Source organism: Spermophilus citellus (genome assembly GCF_964194105.1).
Source record: "Spermophilus citellus genome assembly, chromosome: 3".
NCBI lineage: Eukaryota > Metazoa > Chordata > Mammalia > Rodentia > Sciuridae > Spermophilus > Spermophilus citellus.
The window spans coordinates 212354007-212371459 of NC_138184.1; the positions used below are offsets into that span (position 1 = coordinate 212354007).

At 44.9% G+C, this 17453-nt stretch overlaps 1 protein-coding gene across 1 annotated transcript; it reads right to left on the bottom strand.

Moving 5' to 3' along the window:
- Positions 1 to 1509: 1509 nt before the first annotated feature.
- AKR1B1 (aldo-keto reductase family 1 member B) lies at positions 1510 to 16872 on the bottom strand. Its single transcript, XM_081284728.1, has 10 exons — positions 16716 to 16872; positions 10001 to 10168; positions 9237 to 9353; positions 8516 to 8593; positions 8095 to 8217; positions 7498 to 7604; positions 7107 to 7188; positions 6469 to 6552; positions 4070 to 4152; positions 1510 to 1876 (listed from the first exon to the last, which is right to left on the bottom strand). Exons 1-10 carry the CDS (start codon positions 16779 to 16781, stop codon positions 1834 to 1836), a joined length of 951 nt encoding a protein of 316 aa, XP_081140854.1. The 5' UTR covers positions 16782 to 16872; the 3' UTR covers positions 1510 to 1833.
- Between the last annotated feature and the right edge of the window lie 581 nt (positions 16873 to 17453).

The window sequence follows — 17453 nt, forward strand, 5'->3', positions numbered from 1 at the left end:
AATGTAGGTTGCTCTAAACATTAAAGCTTCAGATACAATTGATTATACCTGCTGGCACCATTTGCATATTAAATGAACCAATTAAGGTTACCAATATTTTGAAAAGAATATCCTCATCTAAGAGTCCTCAGTCTTTAATAAAGAGCTATTTTGAGAATAGCTTGGTTATTTTTCAGCCCATGCCCATTGAATATTATTCTTTGCAGCTCATTGTTCCATTCTTCAATGATGTTTAGGTGTCACTGTTATCCCTGAATTGTGTCTAGCTTCTAGCACTGATTTGGCCAGGCCTGTTGTTTACTTGGGCTTTCCCTCCTTTTTTTTTTTTTTTTTTAATTGAGCTGTGTTTTATCTTACTTTCTCTAATGATGAGTCAGTAATCACTGCTTATTTCTCTTTATTCTTTTATCTTATCAGTTTTATTTACTTTTGTCTAATTAGTGGCAATCAGTTTTATTTACTTTTGTCTAATTAGTGGCAATCTATTACAGAATAGTCACTTTGTGATTAGTTAAGCATTATTTTAAAGTGTTCTTGCCTATCTCACATTCAAAATAGTTATAAAATGCTAGACAGGTTTTCTTTATTTGGAGATTTAAGTTGTTAACAAGAATATTTGGTATATATTTTAAAAGTATGTATTTTTAATCTAAAGTTGATATTCTGAATATAAAGGTTAAGGATAATAATTTTCAAGAGAGTCACGAAAGCTTCGATTAAAATATATTTATGCAGCCAAGTGGCTGCACTTATGTAGATTTATGAAGAATTTTTATTTAAGAAGATTTTGTTGTGTTTTGTTGTTCAAAGGGGATATTTCTAAGAATTTGCTGAATAGATTTTAATTAAAATTATGAAAGTAAAAAACAACAACAACAAAAAACACACTATCCCATCCTTCTCCTGGGTGAGCAAACACTAGGAAAACAACCAATAGCATTCAGGCCTCCAGAGCCTTGACTCTTGTAATCTTGCTGAGAGTACTCTCCCTAGCAAATCAGATGCCATTTATTTATGTTTTCCTCTCACCTTGTCTAGACCATGGGCTTCAGGAAAGCAGTTTCTCTCAGGTAGAGCTGCTTAGTAAACATCTGACTTTGGCTTTCACAAGTAGGAGGATCAAACAACTCATGAAATTAAAAAATGAGTGTATGTCCTGGCTTGGCCCCAAAGCTATGGTTCTCACCTCTGGTTGCATGTAAGAATCACCTGAAGTGCTTGAAAACTCTTGATATCCTTGGCTATAACCCAGACCGAGATTCCAGGGGCAAGGTCCAGACATTACCTGCTTTCAAAGTTCACCAGGTGATACCAGGATGCAGCCACGAGACCCACTGCCCTAAAGCTTAACGGCAGAGCATGGGGAAAGGGTTCCCACTGGAAGGAAGCTAAGCCCTCAGTCCTGCTACATGGGTCACTGGCTGGCTCTATGGGTATCCAGGGAATGAAGGTTGGAAGTGGGATAGAGTGATTTATTGTTTCAAAAAACAAGAACAAAATGAAACAATATCAAGTTCACAAAAAGACTTTTTATTTGAGGCAGAGAAGTCTGGCTGAAAGGATTACAGTTCCAAGCAGCCAGAACACAATGGTTAGTGGCACTATTTTAAATTTGTAGCTTTTGCTTCTCTTTAGTCAGAAAAGTGTTCTTAGGCTGTACTTTCCCAGATGAGCAAGAAGAAAGGCAAAAGAAGATTAGAAGAGATATCTAATCTACTGAGGCTGCTCTTCACACCCAGTGTCAAGCTAGCAACCCACAGTGTCACACTAGCTTGCATGGAAAAATGAGGCAGGAACAGGTGCAACCTTGTGGAAGAGCTGGCATCCACAGCTTCAAAACTCTGCGTGGAAGGGGTAATCCTTGTGGGTAGCACAGCTGTCAGAAGAAAAGAGAACATTTGTTTTTCAAGGAAAAGGTATGACTGTGACAAAATTGCCAGCATAAGAGGTAGATGTCTCGTTATGGGCACATATAGAAATCTTGCTGGCAACAAGCCAGTTTTAAGTCTTCGGGTAATGGATCTGCAGCTTGGACAAGTAGCCCAGGCTCCAGTCTCCTCTACCAGACTGTCATCAAGGAGCACACATGTGATAGATCCAGTCCTCCCCACATGCCCAGCACTGGGCCTGGGACATGCAGCATGGCCAGGCCTGATTCCTGCCTCCTAGTAGAAACTTAGTCTAACTGGGAGAACCAAATAAAACTTCATGTCTTAAACAATACAAGGATGAAAAGAGCAAAGAGATAATAATAGAAGTGTGAAAAGGCTGAATGAGACTGACTCTCAAAGGGTTAGTGAGACAGTAATTGCTTGCAGGACATGGAGAGGGAGGACACCACTCAGTGGGAGTAAACTGAAGCAGATCCCTGGAGAACTATCTGCTACAGGACACAAGGGGGGAAGGAGCAGGATGGACCAGTGTGTTGCCAAGGCTCATAATTCAACTGATGGGGTCAACGGCTTTTACTGGGGAGATGAAATGGCAAGAACATTGAAAAGACTAGCCAGGAAGGGCACACTGAGCTTGGAGCACATAACTCCTATTTACACATTCAAAATCACTCAAGAGCTGGGTACAGTGGTGCACGCCTGTAATCCCAGTGACTCAGGAGGCTAGGCAGGAGGTAGCAAGTTCAAAGCCAGCCTCAGCAACTGAGATCCTGCCTAAAAAAACAAAAAACAAAAAACAAAAACAACAACAACAAAAAAAAAAAACAAAAAAACACACACTCAAGAAATATGACACCATCACCAGCAATACAGGCTTGGTGTGGCAGTATGTGCCAGCAAGAGGTCTGGGACGTGGGCAATTAGGAAAAGCTTCCTGGAAGACCTGCGAACATCAGAGCCAGCTCTTCCTCCCCACGCCAACCCTAAACCATGTCCACAACATTCCTAGCACGCAGGATAACCACACAGCTGTTTCTTGAATAGCCCTGGAGGGTGGGGAGAAGGCATCAGGATGTGAAGGGACCACACAGAAAAGCACTGAGGTTTGCCAGCCCTGAGAGAGCTTCAACACAAGGTCAGCACTAGGAGGAAGAAAAGGTTCAAAAAGGATGCAAGTTGGCCAATGACTCACATTCCCCTCACTCCCACCACTAGATCCAAAAATGATTTTCATGTTGAAAGGTTAAGAGCCATGGACACAAACAGGGACATCAGACAGGGTCTTGGTTGGGGTTCTTATTTAGAACCCGAGGCCTGTGTGACAACAACATGCTAACAAGCATGCTTATGCCTTTATCACAGGAGTTACAGTTGGTGGACACCTGCCTGAGGCAGTGGCTGCAATCACCATGGTGAGAACTCTGAATTGGAGGGACAGCGCAGAGGTTGGGAAAACAAGTACCCTACCCTGTCTTAGTGAATGTCTAATTTGTGCTTCAGAGAAGTACTAAACGAGACAGAAGGGAAACAGCTCAGATAGGAGTAAGGGCGGTGAGAAGGTAGAGGCCTGTCTCCACTGCCAAAAGAGAAGCTACTTCTTAAAAGCAGAGCGTGAGTTTTAAGCGTTGTCACTGAAATGGCAGGAAAAGAAAAAAAAAAAAAAAAAAAAAAAAAAAAAACTCCAAACCCCACCTTACTGTGCTCTTCTGTACAGTCCAAACCCCATGTCAGAGGGAGCATAGGTACCCCTTATATTCACTCATACAGAAAAGGTACAACTGGTTTTCTCAGAGTCATGGGCAGCTTTTTCACATCAGTGCTGGGATAGACTTGAGCCTGACTCCGGGGTCTCTTACTAGGGTCATCAATAAAGCCACATGCAAATTCACAAAGATTTGCAAACTAAATAAATGCCCAAATTTGCATTTTTTCTTTCAGTTGGGTGACAATGTCCTTGGGCAACAGGAGGAGAGCAGATGTCTCTTGGCCAAGGCTTTGTACAGTTTGACTGATACAAGTGTAAATGCTTCCTACTGCCTGTGGATAAGAAAGCAAAGTAATGTGCAACAGAAAGAAGGGCTGTGATAAGAAAGCCTGGCCCACTGGGGCCTGCAGGGGTTACTGCTGTACAACACGTGGTGGTCTGGGAACTGGTTATCACATGGGAATTCACTCACCTCACCAAGGCACACACCCTCCAGTTCCTGTTGTAGCTGAGTAAGATGGTCATGTCCTCACTGCTCAGTTCAAAGTCAAAGACCTTAAACAAAAATAAATCAACAAATTCTGCAAATAAAAATCAGAGCTGACCTGATGGCACATGCCTGTTCCAGAGACTTGGAAGACTATGGCAAGAGGATTACAAGTTTGTGGCCAGCCTCAGCAACTTAGTGAGGCCCCTTCAACTCAGTGAGACCCTGTCTCAAAATAAAAAAGAAAAAGGACTGGAGATGTGGTTCAGTGGTTAAGCACCCCTCAGTTCAATCCCCAGTACCAAAAAATAAAATAAAATAAGAATCAAACAATAATGCAGGACATGGATGGGAAGACTTCTATTGCCTTGAGTGGGGAAGGCAGTAAGGTAAACTGAGAGAACAGTTAGTACATTTATTACTCTTCAGAGAAAAGTACATTTTTTTGCTAGATCTGAAACAGTCCTTCTCTTTCAGAACTTCTAAGAAAACTGACACTTTTCATTCTATGTATTTTGTTTCAAAAATACTTTTGCACACTTCTCCTATGAAAAGCACCAGGGGAAGAATATAATAATGGATAAGATGTGTCCTTGCCTTCATTCACCACGAAGCAGAGAATGGAAGCATCTCAACAGTTGTAATTCAAGGAGTAACTCAGTAATCACACACTATTAAGACACAAAACAAAGCTCTTGGGGAGCTCAGAGACATTAGGAATGGCTTCTAGCTGGGACACTGAAGGACGTGGCCAGAGAGTAGTATTTAAGATGGCCTAAGAGGACATGGAAGTTTTGACAGAGTAGACTGTGAAGAAAAGAACCACTTGTGTGAAGAAAACAGACTGCATGGAAGAACTCAGTCTGTGTGGGGTAGGCAGGCAGGCCAATGGGTCCACAGCAGTGCTAGGTGAGACCCAGAAGGGCTAGGACACAGACACAGAAGTGGGGGTGGTTTGCTTAGCTTCTGATGATCACAGAATGTGCAAAACAAGGGTCTGTTATATACTCTATGACTACAACTATGGAAAAAATGTGCAAAGAATACACAGTAAGATGCAAAAATAAAATAATCTGGTTAAAATTTTGAGATTGTCATTTATATATTTTTGTTTTATAATACTTTAATAAAATGTGAAATGAAGGCTCCATCTCTAGTAGGATATGGCTTTCCCACTGTTTTGTTACTTTATTTTCTGTAGTTAAAACACCTACACAGATGAAGAAAACTACTTCCTCTATAAAACAATAAGCTCTCCTCCCTCTCAGAGCTCACCCTCCCCCCAGTCTCCTTTGTGATAAGTGGTATGTGTTAAGGCCACAGACTCTAGCCAGCAGGACCAAGCAAAATTAGTGCTTGCTGTGAAATAAGGGCCATCCCGAGCCTGGTGGAGCCTGCAGGGGGTCTACTGGGGCTGGCTACTGGAGAGCTTCACACCCATGCCTGTGCCATGCTCTGAACAAGACCTCAGGTGAGCATGGGGTGCCCCTGGCAGAGCTGCTTGGCTCAGTGACCATCATGACCACCCTCTTCTCCCTCCTGGCCCCCTCACCAGTACAAGAGGGAGGTGATGCCAGGCAGCCTGAGCTGCTCTCCAGGGCAATGTGAATGCCCAGACTCCTGGTACTGTGACAGATACTGTGCTCTGCCCATGATATGGGCTCTTTACAGAATGAATGTGAGTGGCTGGCAGGGGCCTTTGCAGTTCATGGACTTAGCACAATAACATTTCCTGAGTTCTTCTTTTTTTTTAAATATTTTTTTTTTAGTTGTAGATGGACACAATAACTTTATTTTTATTTGTTTATTTTTATGTGGTGCTGAGGATCGAACCCGGTGCCTCACACGTGCAAGGCAAGCGCTCTACCACTGAGCTACGACTCCAGCCCTCTTGAGTTCTTTCTATGTTCCCAAGCATTGTGTGAAGGGCTCTGTGCATCAGCTTATCTAATATTCACAATGACCCTAAAACTAGGTATTATTTTACAGATGGAAAAACTGAGACACAACACAGTTAAGTAACTTGCTTAAGGTCATACAGCTGATAACTAATGGAGTTCCCGTGCAAACCTAGGCAGTATTGCTTGAGTGACATTTTCTCAGGGCAAACTCCAGACGTCCTTGAGGAACTTCAGCAAAGATGTGTATTTGGGTGTCCAGTGTGGAGCTATTGAAGCCCAACACCCAGCACAGGGGACTCCACCAACAGGGGTCATAGTCTTAAATCATGGTTTTCTCACCATAGCTTACTGAGGTTGGCCCACTGGCCTGAGGTGGGGATCCCACAGATAAGACTATATACAGAGACAGGATGAAGGTCCCTGTAAAGAGACTCTGCCCCATTCTCTACTAAGGAAAGCCTGGTTGACCAGTTGGGATCTTACCTGAAAGTTCTCCGCAATCCGTGCAGGTGTCACAGACTTGGGGATCACCACCAATTTCCTCTGCATGGGGAATCGGATCAGCACCTGTGGAGTCAGAGGTGCTGACTGTATACATGTGCCAGGCACTCTGCATCATCATCTCCCCTGATCGTACATACACAACCCAAAACAGACACATCTGCTGGAACTGCACAGGTGAGAAGAGGGGTTCAAAGATGTCCACATCACACCTAATGCACAGGGGTTGCATTCAGATGCAGATCTGACCTGAGTCCTTCTTTTAATGTCTCCAGGTACAATAGGAGGCCACAGGGGGACCACTTATTGCCTAGGAATGCACACTATGTATGGTTGGTAGTCAGAGCTCTCTCATCTACAGAGACAAGCTTCCACGAAAATTAGTAAAAGAACTATGCTGATCCTGGAGCAGTTTACAAAGATAGTGGTGGTGGTACTATTATTCCAAGATAGCATGGCAGCCAATCTACCTCAGGGCTCTCCCTACTCACACTCCAGGATCCTAAACCACACTTTCAGGGAGGGCTTGATGCTTAGTCCCCTCTCTTGCCTGGCTAACAGTATCACCTAAAAAGCAGGGAGTTCTGAGCACAGTCAGGAGTGTCTGGAAATGACTATACCTGGGCTGTCGTTTTATTGTACTTGTCTGCAATCGCCTTGATCCTGGGATCCTCCAGGAGGGAAGGGTCCTCAGGCTTGGCCCTGGAGCAGAAAGATGGTTCAGGTCAACAACCATCAATCACTGCTATTTGAGGCAGCTGGTGACTCTGACCCTAACCCTCCTATAGAGCTCAGGGAGAGCGGCCAGGAGTCTCCTGGTCTGAAGCTGAGTCACGGATCATGAACCCTTTGGGAAAAGTACAATCACCTTGCTGCTGAAATTCTGACCTCCCAGGAAACCTGAGGCTGTGGCTGCTCATCATTCCAGAAGCATTTTCCTTGATGTTCAATTTTTCTTTCTAGCCTAACTTCCACCAAGTGAAAGAAAACATGACCTCATAGAAAACTCACCAGGGCCTGTCAGGAGAGCCAAGGGGGCTATAGGCAGTCACCACAATGCCTTTGGAATGGCAGTACTGGATCAACTTCTCCTGAGTTAGGTATGGGTGGCACTCAATCTGCAAATGCAAATAGGAGAGATGACATGATACTACGACATAAGATGAGGTGAGGCAAAGTTTCTCCTGCTAAGTCATTTCCTTTGCCGCACAGAAAATGTCCTACTTTCCAGAGGAGCCATAACAACTTTCTATACTTCCCATCTAGTGTCTGTGACATTAAGAACAGTAATCTTGTTACCATGTTCCATGGCCATAGGCCCTGAGGGCTTTCTCTGGCCTTAGCCATTTATCAACTGTCACAGGTCTGAGGCTCTCGCCGCCTATGCACTGCTCATGTGTTAGATCCACATCATCATGGGCATCAAACCCTTTCCCACAAACTTCACTCCCAGATGTGCCTATCTTGATAAATCAGAACTCAGGGCTCTGCCAACACCCAGGATCTGCCTCTTAGCCATTCCCTGGGTGATGCAGACCAGAAGTAACTGCCAGGATCAAATAGTCAAACAGGATGCCATCCATACCATCTTCCCCAGTGGGAGTCTACCTGGTTAACTGCTGGCTTATATTTCAAGCCAGGTTTGCTTAAGAGCCTCTCGATCTGAAGATGATTAAAGTTGGAGATGCCAATTGCTTTCACCAGCCCTTCATCTACCAGCTCTTCCATGGCCTAGAGAGAAAAAAAGTATGTTTAGTGCTGAAACAAACCCAAAAAAGACTAGGATCAGAAGCAACTTTTGTACCAGGCAGTTTAACAGATCCTACTCTCACTATTCAGTTAATTACATCTTTTATAAGTGAAGAGACAGCAAGGTGAAAGCCAGCCTGGCTTTTGTGGGATAGGAATAAACATGGTGATAAAATAACAAATGCAACATAAATAATGACAGAGCAGGTACTCACACTTGCCATACACAAGGACAGGAAACCTGCAATGAAGGATAAAGTTCCACTGGGGACCATCTTACCGTCCAGGTGTCCAAAAAATCAGTGTCACTGGGAATCACGCTGCCTGCCGCATCCAACGGAAAATACTCTTCACCATGCTGTCATTACAATTGAAAACAGACACACAAAACTATCAACTATAGCCCTTCATAGACCTGCTAGGAAGCGATGTATAGGAAAATTATTCTAATTGTCTAAGATTGTGGAAGATGGTAAGAGGCACATTTGGTAGCCAGTGTAAAAAGGAAACAGGCAGATGACCCCTAATGGCTCCAGGTACTAATTCTACCAAACAAGTTGTAGCTAGTAGCTAAGTCTGTCAGATGGAGATCCAGACAACCCTCAGTCACTGAGACCCAGCTAGTCCTGGCTAGCTCACTGGCCTATAAAACTATCACCATGCGCAGCCTTACTGGCTGATTATAAAAAAATGAAGGATAAGTCATTACTATAACTAGTGGAGTTCTAGTGCAAACCCTTTAGATCCTCTAAATTACCATGCAATAAAACAGCTACAGGATAAAACTCACATGCTTTCAACCTGGCTGACCAAGTAGAAAACCAAACCAGGGGCTAGAAAGAAGGTAAAAGAAGTAATATACTGCTGCTGGTGTGCAAGCCACACCTTAAGCAGCAGGGACAGGGAGAGTCTAGCACACACAGTGTGCTAATAAAGGAGATCAAAACAGGTCACAGGTTGCACTGAGCCACAGGATTCAGTCTGAGCTTCATGTGCCATACCTTAAAGCCCGTTGGCCAGTGAATCAGGTAGAGGTCCAGGTAGTCCAGCTGCAGGTCACTAAGGGTCTTCTGGAAGGCTCCCTTCACCAGGCTTTTGTCATGGAACGTGCACCACAGCTGAAGCCAGTGAGAGACATCTTACCACCGCCATGCATAAGGCTATTTCCTGGCCAGAAGCCAGACAGCTCCAAGAAGGCTCACACTCCTCTCCCACAACCCAGCCAATTCAACACAGGAGTGGTCTGAGGGAGTTTCCAGTTCACACATCTTTCCCAAGGAAGGTAGGATGTCCAGGTCAAGGAAACCTCACAAGGACCAAACAGAAAGCATAAAATAGGACAAGCCAGCCAGCCAGCCCTAGATACTAAAGATGAGTTCTCAGGGCTGTTGTCCACCCTGGGTCCTTTGTATACCCACAACCTCCAGGTTAAAAACACAGGCCAGCAGTGGAGAGCTAATCTGCAGAGGGGAGGCAAGTTCCATCCTTGAAGGTTAACTCCCTGAAAAAGGACAGCCAAACCACAACCTCAACCTCATTAACATAGAGCTCTCACCCATCAGTCTGGGGGAATGACCATCCAACAGAAAGGCAGGCAAGCTATGGGGCCCTCTGTGGGCATGAGTAACCAGACCTGAAAACAGACCTGGAAAAATCGCCTGCCCTGGGGTTTATGGTCATTGTATAAAGAGTATGGCTCTGGCTCCTAAGCTGAGCCACCATGTGTAAGTGAAGGAGAGCCTCCAAGCATCCAACAGAACAGTACCTTGCTGACGATGAAGAGATCTTGGCGCTTCACCACCTGCTCCTTTAGCTTCTCCTGAAGGGCCATGCCCACCTCCTTCTCATTCTGGTACACTTGAGCACAGTCGATATGGCGGTACCCAAGATCAATCGCTACCTTCACAGCCTCAGTCACCTGGCCTGGAGATGACTGAAAGGAAAAGGAACATAAACCAGGGGTTTAAAAACAAAACACAATACAGAGTTTGCATAAAGCCAAGGAAGCAGTGCAGTGTGCTGGTCTTGGAGGATGGTCCTGGTTTGAGGTTTGACCCAGGCTAGCTAGGGTATGCTTATTTAAAAAAAAAAAAATTAAGACGTTGATGTACCTTTAATTTATTCATTTATTTACATATGGTGCTGAAAATCCAACCCGGTGCCTCACACATGCTAGGCAAGCACACTCTACCACTGAGGCACAACCCCAGTGCTCCCTAGGGTATGCTTCTTAAGCAGGGTTCTGCACTGGCAGTCCCTGACATGGGGAGCCAAGGTGATATGCCATTTTCCATAACCTGACAGCCACTCACCAGCTCCATAGACCACTTTTAAAAGATGTGAAGTCGTCTCATTTCCTGCTTCTTCACATTTACTGACCAAACACTGCATTAAAAAATCCCTCATGGGGCTGGGGATGTGGCTCGAGCGGTAGCGCGTTCGCCTGGCATGCACGGGGCACTGGGTTCGATCCTCAGCACCTCATAAAATAAAGATGTTGTGGGCTGGGGATGTGGCTCAAGCGGTAGCGCGCTCGCCTGGCATGCGTGCGGCCTGGGTTCGATCCTCAGCACCACATACAAAGATGTTGTGTCTGCCGAAAACTAAAAAATAAATATTAATATTAAAATTCTCTAAAAAAAAAATGAAGATGTTGTGTCCACCGAAAACTAAAAATATTAAAAAATTCTCTCTTCAAAAAAAAAAATCCCTCACTTCATGAGCCCTAAATAATAGAACTATTTCCTTCAAACAGCTCAAAATGCTTACAACAGCTGTACTATGTACCTTAATTACCTTAATTCCCATTTGTTCCTAATTTCAACCAGAAATGCCTGCCCTTTGCTTTATCCATTCACACATGGATTCAGATATTGACAATCACTCAATTTTAAGCAGGACTGGGAAATTATCACCAGTCAAGGATGCAACTGATGCTGATTCAAAAGCCTGTGAGTCAATTCTCAATGTATGAGAACCTGCTTTAAAAAGGTGAACACAGCTCTCTTCTGGGGACAGTGAATAGAGGCACTCAGAATGGTCCAGTGTTTGACATACCATCAATAGGCTTTTTTACAACACAGCCTCTAACAAAACTCGGCTGGTCTGCCCCCCTGGTAATAAAGAAAGGGTTTGCTTTTATAACAAAAAGGTCCAGAAAGCACCAAAATCTGGATGTGGTATGTGTGATCCAAAGTTCTTATGAGATTGCTTAAAATGAAAAAAAACATGTCAACAAGGACTATGGTGGTTCCACGTGTGCTAAACATGCCTTCCCTATTGAGAAACAGAAACTATCATAAAAGTGTTGAAAGTGCAAGCATAGTCAGGAAGCTACATTTAAAAAATGAAGCTTGAGCCAGGCTCAGTGGTGTATACCTATAATCCCAGCAGCTCGGGAGGCTGAGGCAGGAGGATGGTGAGTTCAAAACCAGCCTCAGCAACTTAGCCCTGAACAACTTACCAAGACCCTGTCTTAAAGACAATGATGACAGATGGGGAGATGACCCCTCAGAGGTATTGCTAGATAGAAATATCCTGAAGGGGAAGGGAGATGGAACCATGGATGATCACCATTTGCTGGGGTCAGCACTGCAAAACCTCCGAGCAGTAAACAGGAAGCCTGGCTAAGGAGGAGTGCCTGCATAGCCACTGAGCTTCACTAGCACCCAGAGTGCAGAGATACCTACCCCATATCTCCTCACCACTCCTGCTTAGATCAGAGAGCTGAACAAGAAAAATGTGTGCAACGAACTGTTGAATGAACGGGGCACATTCCTTTGGAGAGCTGGGTAGAAACAAATGGAAAGAAAAACTCTCCAGGGCCATCAGGAGTTGCCGACATTTGCTGTTTTGACAGGAGCTCTAGTGAACAGCCTGGGGGAAGAATGCAGACCAGCAGAACAGGTCCATTATCAGAGCCTGTTAACAGTGATCCCCACTACCCACTAACTACTACCAAGGGAAGGGACTGGCATGGGGGGCAGCAAAGCTAACCTCAGGTGTGAATTAAGAGAAAACTTCAGATTAACTGCCAATCTCCTGTTTCCCAGGAGAACCACATACCTGCAGTCTTCCCCACCCTTGTGGTTAAAGAAACAATAAAGGGAAGAAAATCTCAGCATATCCAGAATACTTTACCATGTGCTTTCTGTGGCATCCAATCCTATACACAGGATGAATGAAGTGGATAGTGAGGGCAGAGCAGAGAACACCCCTTCCCAAGAAAGGGGACTTGGTGGGTTGGGGCTACCATCTGCCTGGCATATCCTTAACTTTCTTTAGGCTTTAGGACACCCTGATTGATTCTTCTAAGGAGCTGCTTCTGCATGCCACGTATCGGGGCTACCTAGCACCCTGTAACCCCCAACCCTGGGCAGAAGGGTGGGCACATGGCACAGGCCCAACCTAGCCACACACCATCTGCCACAGCAACTGGTACAGGGGCATGACCAAAGCCAGGCCATGAGATACCCTCTGTGGATTTGGGATGAATTGCTAAGACAAGCTCTTGTTCTGCTGGAGTGACTTGCTAGAAAATGTGCACGTGCAGCTGCTGGAGAAATGAAGCTGAGAAACCAAAGCCTTGGTGACATCATTTATAACCCAAATCCCCAACACCTGATGCCAGCAACTGTTATTTGGGAGGTCAAAGATTTCCCACCCCAAACATGTATCTTTTTTGTTTTGAGCTTAAGATTAAATTGGTTTTTCTGTTCTTTGGAACCAAAAACTAGGATAATCAAGGATGCCAGACAATTGACACAAAACTGGAAAAAAAAAGGTAAGTCTGTGTGATATTTTTATAGAAAGATAAGGACAGGGGGAAAAAAAAGACAAGGAGAGAGAAGACTGAGAGTTCAAAAAGGAGCTACTGCTTCCTGACCCTTCAGTTTTGAATAAACAAGGCTTAAAATCTGCCACCCTCACAAGACTCTGACAAAATAAGCATCAGGGAAAATCCAGAGAATGATTACAATGTGCCACCTTTCATGTACTACCCACAGTCAACAGAAAATGCAACTTTCATTGTTTGACACAGAAAAACCAACCTCACTTGGCCTTTATGGTCCAAATTCATATTACAGCTTAATAATGTAAACGTTCCACTGATTTATCACAATGAAAACACAATAAATCTGGCCAATATTTTACGTCAAAGTTCATAACCATGTTTAACATCGAAAAGACAACTGAGACTCATTTCCTCTCATTCTGCTGTAATAACTCTGTTCTGAATTTTAAAACACTGGTATCTCGAACTTGGGTAAGATATGGATGTGAACAGGACTAACGGAAATACATGTAGTTCAGTGGCAAAGCACTTGGGTTCAATTCCCAGTATTATAAAAATAATTTAATTAAGAAGCTTTGATTTTGAAGAGAGATGGAGGCCTGCAGAGAGCCTGGCAGGTAAAAAGTAAACTGAGCTCCCATGTCAACTCCAATGCCCATAGTATAGCTCCCTACCCCAGGATCTTGGGCCATCATCACAAGCTTGCCCCACTTGGGGAAAATGGCATGAGATCTTCCTTGGCACATTTTCTTCTACCTCATGCATTCTTTTTTTTTTTTTGGTACCAGGGACTGCACCCAGAGGCACTTAAGCACTGAGGCACATCAGGGTCTCACTGAGTAGGGCCTTGCTAAATTGCTGGCTTTGAACTCATGATCTTCCCGTTACAGTCTCCGCAGCCAATGGGATTATAGGCATGTGCCAACATGTCCAGCTACCTCATGCATTCTTGAAGGGAGTTCTATTGCCCCCAGAGACACAAAAATTGGTTTGGAAAAGCCAAAATAATAACAATAATAGCAACACAGCTTATAGGATGGCTTGTGACTTCCCCCTCCAAAAACAAAAACAAAAACAAAAACAGATATATAGTATTAACTGTGATATCAAAATTTTATTGGGGGGGGCAAGTAAGGAAAAAAGTGTCTCAAACAGCTTCTAAGTAGAAGGGACAGGGAGTATTAATGAGAAAAAGATTGAGAACACAGTTGTACCTCTACTCCTAGGAGCATTCCTTCCTATCCTATGTGTGGAAGTTGTGACCACATCCTACCAACAATTTCCAACTAGGTCAAAAACATTATCAGTAATAGGACACTGGCCTACGTCAGAGATCAGCTCTGTCTTAATTTCTGGTAATACAATACCACGTTCCACAAGGAACGTAAGACTGCCAGAAAGAAAGCGCATCTACACCTCATGGGGTCTGGGGCAGTGAAGGTCCCCTCATGTGAAGAGAAGCAAGTTTGAGGACCTTTAATGGAATGGTAGACCAGAGCCTTCTAGAGCCCTGTTTTCAGTCTGCAGGGTACAACACAGCCACCGACATGGAAAGTTCCAATAGAATAACAACTGCATCCACATGTAGTCTCTTCCAGTTCACTATGACAAGCAAATAACCACATCTTTTGTCAACCATCTGTGAAGGAATATGTATACATGCAGGGAAAAAATATTATGTTATTAAAACGTTTTTTTTTTTGAGAAAGGAAATCTATTCTGAGCCCACACATAGCCATTTATTTCACTTCCACACCCCAACCCCCTACCCTGTCCCTATCCATTCAATTCTACACCAACTTCATCTCATTCCCAGAAATACAAGTGAGCATTTTCACTACATAGCTATCTCTGAGTGATTTTACTTCTTCATAATCCAATACACATCTTTTGGAAACCTACTATGAGCACTTTGAGAAGTGCTAGAAACACCAGTGGATAAGGCAGACACTATCCTAGTTCTCAGCCATAACGAATAATCTAAATAGATTTTGTAATGTTATTCAAACAAATACACAGCTTTTCAGGGCTGTTACATACTTAAGTAGTTGATCCGAAGTCCTCTTTAATAAATTTCAGTCCTTATTTGTCCTTGAGTAATATTGATTTTCAAATGATGGGTCATGAAATCAATTTCTGAAGTTATGATCATAGTTTTCAAAGAAAATGAATAGAAAAATATCAGAATGCGTCCCACAAAGTAAGTTAAGTACTATTTGTGAAACTTTTACTGCAATAGCACATGTACATCCTGTGCATCACAATACAACTGTGTTTGCTGCAGCCAAGAAAGAAGCATCTTTCACATTCATCCCAACAGATGGCATTTAACTTGGTATCATGATTATAATCCAATTATCCCCTCAGAGTCGGCACTGGACTTTTGGAAAGAAACACAAATTATATACGCTGATCATTTTGGCTAAGAAACACTTTCTGTGGGAGGCAAATCTATGACCCTCTTCTATTCACCTGCAGGCGAAGGTAACCCCAACTGCTGTCCTTTTTCAAACTGTCTGCACTCAATCTTTCCTAGTTTGTTTTTTCTTTCCTTGACTGTTGAGTAAATATTTAATGCCCAGGCCCATATTCAAGACTCCTTTAAAACAGCAATGGAATGTAATATGCAATACTCTGAAGCTATCTTACAAGTGGCTTTAAAATACTGAATTTTGCCTCAGCACCCATGATACCATCTTTCTCTGTTTTTACTTACCACGTTTAAAAAAAAAATGGGGGGGGTGGTATTTGTTTTGCTACCAGGGATTGAACTCAGGGATGCTTTACCAATGAGCCCTTTTTATTTTTATTTCCAGCCAGGGTGTCACTAAGTTGCTTAGGGCCTTGCTAACTTGCAGAGGCTGGCCTTGAACTTGCGATCCGCCTGCCTCAACCTCCCGAATCGCTGGGATTACAGGCGTGTACCACGGCGCCCAGCTCTATAATTTTTAAAACTACTGTTTTCGTGCCACATTATCGTTTTTTCCAAGTCCTATCAGATTTCATGCCCTATAGTCATCTTCGTCCGCCAGCGCGGTGCTGAGTTTCCTGCAGAGCGTCGGCCCGGCGCCCGCTGGGTCCTCGGTGGGCGGCCACGGCAGTGGGGAGCCCAGATTCTCCGCCGAGCCCCGCCGCCCTCGTCCTCCCCGAGTCCTCCCGAGGCGAGAGGCGGCGCGGGCTGAGCTCGCAGCGCCGCGCCTTCAGGGACCGCGAGAGGCTCGCATCACTTAATTTCATTATCTACGGTCTGGGGCTGGTCTCCCGAGGCTTATCCCCGAGAGGGTCCTCCTGGGTCACAGGAAAGCGAGTCGGGAACTCGGCTCGTGAGGCACACGGGGCCGGGGGAACGCGGTGGAACTCGGCTTCCTCATTCGCGCTCGGCTCCCAACGTCCCCCCGGGAAGCCCCCTCGCCTCGGACCCTAGTAATGGGCTTCCAGGCGCGGCGCCCGCTCAGCCGGGAGAGCTGCCCACCCCGAGTCGCCGGCGGCCTCGGCATGCGGCTCCCCAACTCCACCCAAACCCCGAACGCAGGACCCCGGGCCCGCCTAGCCGCGCCGCCGGGGCCCCGCCAATCCCAGTCTGGTACCTCAAGCCGGGCGTCCCCGGCGCCAGCGCTCAGAGTCCTGCCTTGTCCCCGCGGAGCACAAAGCGAGCGGCGAGGAACGCGCTACCCAGAGCACTTACCTTCCAGGTGCCCAGCCCCAGGAGGGGCATCTTGGCGCCGTTATTGAGCTCGACATGGCTGACCATCGCTGCAGCGCGTTAGAGACCTCAGCCCTTAACCGTGGGGCAGTGGCGCCGGTGCGCGTCTTTAAATAGGCCTTGTGTTCTGCAGAAAGGGCGCCTGCAATTGGTCCGTGGCCGCACGAAAGCGCCTTCTGATTGGTCGCTTCTGGACGGTTGCTGCTCCCGCTAGGTCCTAGCGAAAAGGAATTCTTTCTTCACCGCTCGCTGATGCCCCACGTGGCAAAAGAGTCCTCTCCAAGTGCTGTGGGAAATCAGCCAACTAAAGTAACAGGCATCCTATAAATAGACTGGAAAGAAGTTTTGGTTTAAGAGCCCAAATGAAGGCATCTACTGTCCAATATCAGTGTGATGCATTTTGGAAATTTGAAAAATGGTTGATCCTTAATTTGTACCACTACGGTGTAGTTTAGCACAGTTTATTCTTAAACGAAGAGGCATATCAGAGAAATGGCTTGTAGTCATTATTTTGCAGAATACCTTCATGAAATTGGGTTTGCCTAGCCTGTGAGTAGCCTACTGGAGACATCTTTGCAACTCACTTGAGGTACTGCATGTCTGTACACATTGGATGTGGTTCAGCAATCTTGCTAGCAAAGCCAGCAGCACTTGAAGTTGGGAAATCTTGATAAGCTTCATCCAGAACACACAGAAGACTTAGTAATATGACTCCCGACT